This window comes from Mus caroli, chromosome 17 (genome assembly GCF_900094665.2).
Source record: "Mus caroli chromosome 17, CAROLI_EIJ_v1.1, whole genome shotgun sequence".
Classification (NCBI taxonomy): domain Eukaryota; kingdom Metazoa; phylum Chordata; class Mammalia; order Rodentia; family Muridae; genus Mus; species Mus caroli.
This window is the reverse complement of record NC_034586.1, coordinates 3,969,748-3,973,582: the sequence shown is the minus strand read 5'-3', so window position 1 is coordinate 3,973,582 and position 3,835 is coordinate 3,969,748. Positions and strand designations below refer to the sequence as shown.

Sequence of the window (3,835 nt, the reverse complement as noted above, 5' to 3'; positions counted from 1 at the left end):
AAAAAAAAAAAAGAGCCAGGCAGTGGTGGCGCACTGGTCTACAGGGTGAGTTCCAGGACAGCCAGGGCTACACAGAGAAACCATGTCTCGAAAAACAAAACAAACAAAAAACAACAAAATAATAATAGTAATAAAGTAAATACAATTTAAAAGAATTACATTTATTATTTTGTGCTTAGGGGGTGAATGCAGTCCTCGTCCTCCAACCATGTGGGTCATGGGGGTTGAACTCAGGCCTTTTAGCACAGTAGCAAGCATCTTTGACTACTGAGTCATATAGTCAATTCTACCCTACCCATGTTTTAATAAAATAAAGTTTAAATTCCCTACCATAAATGTAGTAGAAGGCACAAGTATACTGATTGACTTGAGACTACATTTACTTCTGAGTTCACTGTACACAGATAGAAAAGAATATTTATGGAGATACTATGTTTTTCTTTTGAGACAAAGTCTAATTATGTAGACCTGGCCAGCCTGGAATTCAGAGATCCATACTGTACAGAGCAGGATAACACCATGAGCCCAAGCTTGCTCTAACAGTATTTACTTCATTTTTGTATCTGTATGTTAGTATGAGCATGTACCTGAGGGTACCCCCAGGGACCAATAGATCCCTGGGGCTGCATTTATATAGGGAACTGAGTGTACTGGAAAGAGAACTCCAGTCCTCTGCACAAGCAGTAAGCAAGCACTTTAACCATTAGATCATCTTGCCCAGCTCCTTTGGAAAAATGTAAAAGAAATTTATTTTAAACAGAAACTTTACCCGTTAATTCAAAGTACTGCTAGCTACTAAAGTTTTTTTTTTTCCTCCCCTTCCTTTCCCTCCCCCTTTTTTGTAGTTTTTCAAGACAGGGTTTCTGTGTGTAGCCCTGGCTGTCCTGGAACTCACTCTGTAGACCAGCTTGGCCTCAAACTCAAAAATCTGCCTGCCTCTGCCTCCTGAGTGCTGGGATTAAAGGCGTGTGCTACCACTACCCAGCGCTACTAAAGTATTTTAAGAGGAGAGTTAAATAAACATCACATCAGTGTGTCTCACCTGCTCTCCTCATTGGTTACAACAATCTCACAACATTGACTCAGACTAAATCCCAACAGTAAGCACTGTTGGTCATGAAAAGGAGGCGAATAGAAAAGGAGGCAAATGTAACCAGAACAAACTCCCCTTTGCCAGGGAAGAAAACAGGAGGAAAGAAAGATAGTTTTAAGGTTGGCAAGAAGATGACTAAGCAGATAAAGGTGCCTGCTGTCAGTCCTGATAATATAAATTTAATTCCCAGGATCCACATGATGGAAAGAGAACCAACTCCCACAAGTTGTCCTCTAACTTAAATACGCAGGTCATAAAATATCCATAAATAAATAAATGAAATATAGTAATAAAAAAATCTTAAGGGGCTAGCAAGATTTTTAATGGGTGAAAGCACTTGTGGCTAAGTCTGTTGACCTGAGTTCAATCCCCAAGATCTGTAGGGTGAGAATGAATTGCTGCAAGCTGTCCTCTGACTTTCACATTAAATACAATTTTACTAAAGATGTAAACCTGTGTTTCTGTATAGGCCAGAGAACCATCTTGAGTGTTAGCCCGGCTATACACCTCTAGTATTTTCCCTCCCTAGACAACATCCACTTTGTTTTTGGAGGCAAAGTATCTCACTGGCCTGTTGCTTGTTGACTGCAGCCAGGAAGCCCCAGAGGTCTGCCTCGCTCCACTGGCTCCTCAGGGCTCTCCATGTACAACTGGTACTGCAGTTCTGAACTCAGGCTCTGAACTCTACAGACATTCTCTTAGTTCTGTTTAACTATCTAAAATTATCACCTGCTTTAATTACTCCATTCTTACTTTTATCCCTAACCCCCAAAGCAACAGGTCCTACTAAAGTAGCCTACCATCTTTCTGACTGCTAAACATAAAAATTTTCAATTCCTATTTTTACTAAAACTACCTTTTGCCTCGACACTTGGTGGTGGAGTGGACAGAAGAGGTGATCTGCAGTTCCTGTTTCCCTAGCATTATGCTCTCCTCTTTCTAAATTCCATTTCTTTCACAGTCACACAATATAAACATGAGACCTACCTATGACTTATTGAATAACTTGCCCAAGAAGGTCTAATTGATCAGGTCCTACTGATTGTGCCTAGTAGACTATTTAACACACCCTTCCCAGGTCCAGTGACTCAATCAACCTCAGGAGTCTTTTGCTGAAAAAATTCCCACTAGTAGCTGTACAGAGTGGTGCACATCTTTAATACCAGCACCAGGAAAGCAAAGGCAGGCCCATCTCTGTAAATTCAACCCCAGTCTGGTCTACATAAGGAGTCCTTCAGGCTAGCCGGAGCTACATAGTGACATACTGTCACACAAAACAAAACAAAAATTTAAATAAAAAAAAAAAGAAAAAACAACCAACCAGCCAAACAAACAAACAACTGCAGCTACTCCTACACAGCACTGGCTGCTCTTGCTCTGGCACTTACACAGTGGCTTATAACCATCAGTAACTCCTTTTTCAGAGGATTCAATGCCTACTTCTGGCATCCACAGGCACCAGGCAAACATGTAGTGCAGAGTCATAAATGCAGGCCAAATGCTCATAAACATAAAATAAATATTAAAAATATGACAAGAAAAGCTTAAGGCAAAATAAGTAAATAAATAGATAGATAGATAAAAAATCCCAACGCAACCCAAAACAAAACAAAAACCTAAAACTCATCTCAAAAGGTGATGGGAGCACCACTGTCCTCAAAGCCCTGGTGATTCAAAGTGCCACTGTATGCACAACAGTTGCATATTCAATTGCAAGCAGCACAAATTGCCTAATAATAGCAAAAGATACACAGACTCCATCGAAATTAGGAATTGAGATGGAAGCAAACATAAGAACCTCCCATTCCCAGCTGGCCGGTGGTGGCACACGCCTTTAATCCCAGCACCTGGGAGGCAGAGGCAGGAGGATTTCTGAGTTCGAGGCCAGCCTGGGCTACAAAGTGAGTTCCAGGACAGCCAGGGCTACACAGAGAAACCCTGTCTCGAAAAACCAAAATAAAACAAAACAAACAAACAAAAAAAACAAAAACAAACATACCAAAAAGAACCTCCATTCCCAACCACTCTCCATTGGACCCTTTAAAAACAGTACTTATATTTGCTATTATCACTATTTAAAGACACTCACAGTGCACTCTTGCATCTCCTGCTCCTTGGTTGCTAGCCGCATGACAAGAATGTTCTCCCTGCGTGCAGACTCCTGCTGTTGCTGCTTTAGTTTTTCTTCAGATTCCCTTAAACCAGTCACATCGTTTGCTGAGTAAAAGAAAAGAAATCAAAATTACAAATTTCACTAACCAAAAGAAAATTCTCTGTCAAGATTAATCAAAAAATTCACAGCCTTTAAGTTTTCAGTTTTGGACACAAGTTATTTATTCCTGCTCGGGAGAGCTCCCCAGGGAGTCATGGTGCCATGGTGTCACACTGAGCTGCTTCTGTACTCCACCAGTCATACCTGAACACAGGAGACCACATGCCTACACTCACATATAGTATATTTAATATATAAAACTCACAATAACACATTCTAACCTACTCAATAGAACAATGACATTAACTGGCCTGGCAGAGCAGAAACCTGGCTATAACACAGCACTCAGGAGCCTGTGGTAGGAGATCTTAATTCCAGGATATTTTCTGCTACATAGTATAAGACCCTGTCTCAAGCAGGGCGATGGTGGCGCACACCTTTAATCCTAGCTCTCGGGAGGCAGAGGCAGGCGGATTTCTGAGTTCGAGGCCAGCCTGGTCTACAGAGTGAGTTCCAGGACAGCCAGGGCT

General features: G+C 41.4%; 1 protein-coding gene across 2 annotated transcripts in view; it reads right to left on the bottom strand.

Moving 5' to 3' along the window:
• The window catches only part of Wtap (WT1 associated protein), a 24,822-nt gene that overhangs the window by 11,208 nt on the left and 9,779 nt on the right, over positions 1 to 3,835 (bottom strand). For both annotated transcript variants that reach the window (XM_021186287.2, XM_021186286.2), the window contains exon 5: positions 3,183 to 3,310. In XM_021186287.2, coding sequence (XP_021041946.1) covers positions 3,183 to 3,310 — 128 coding nt within the window. The remainder of the gene's footprint in view (positions 1 to 3,182; positions 3,311 to 3,835) is intronic.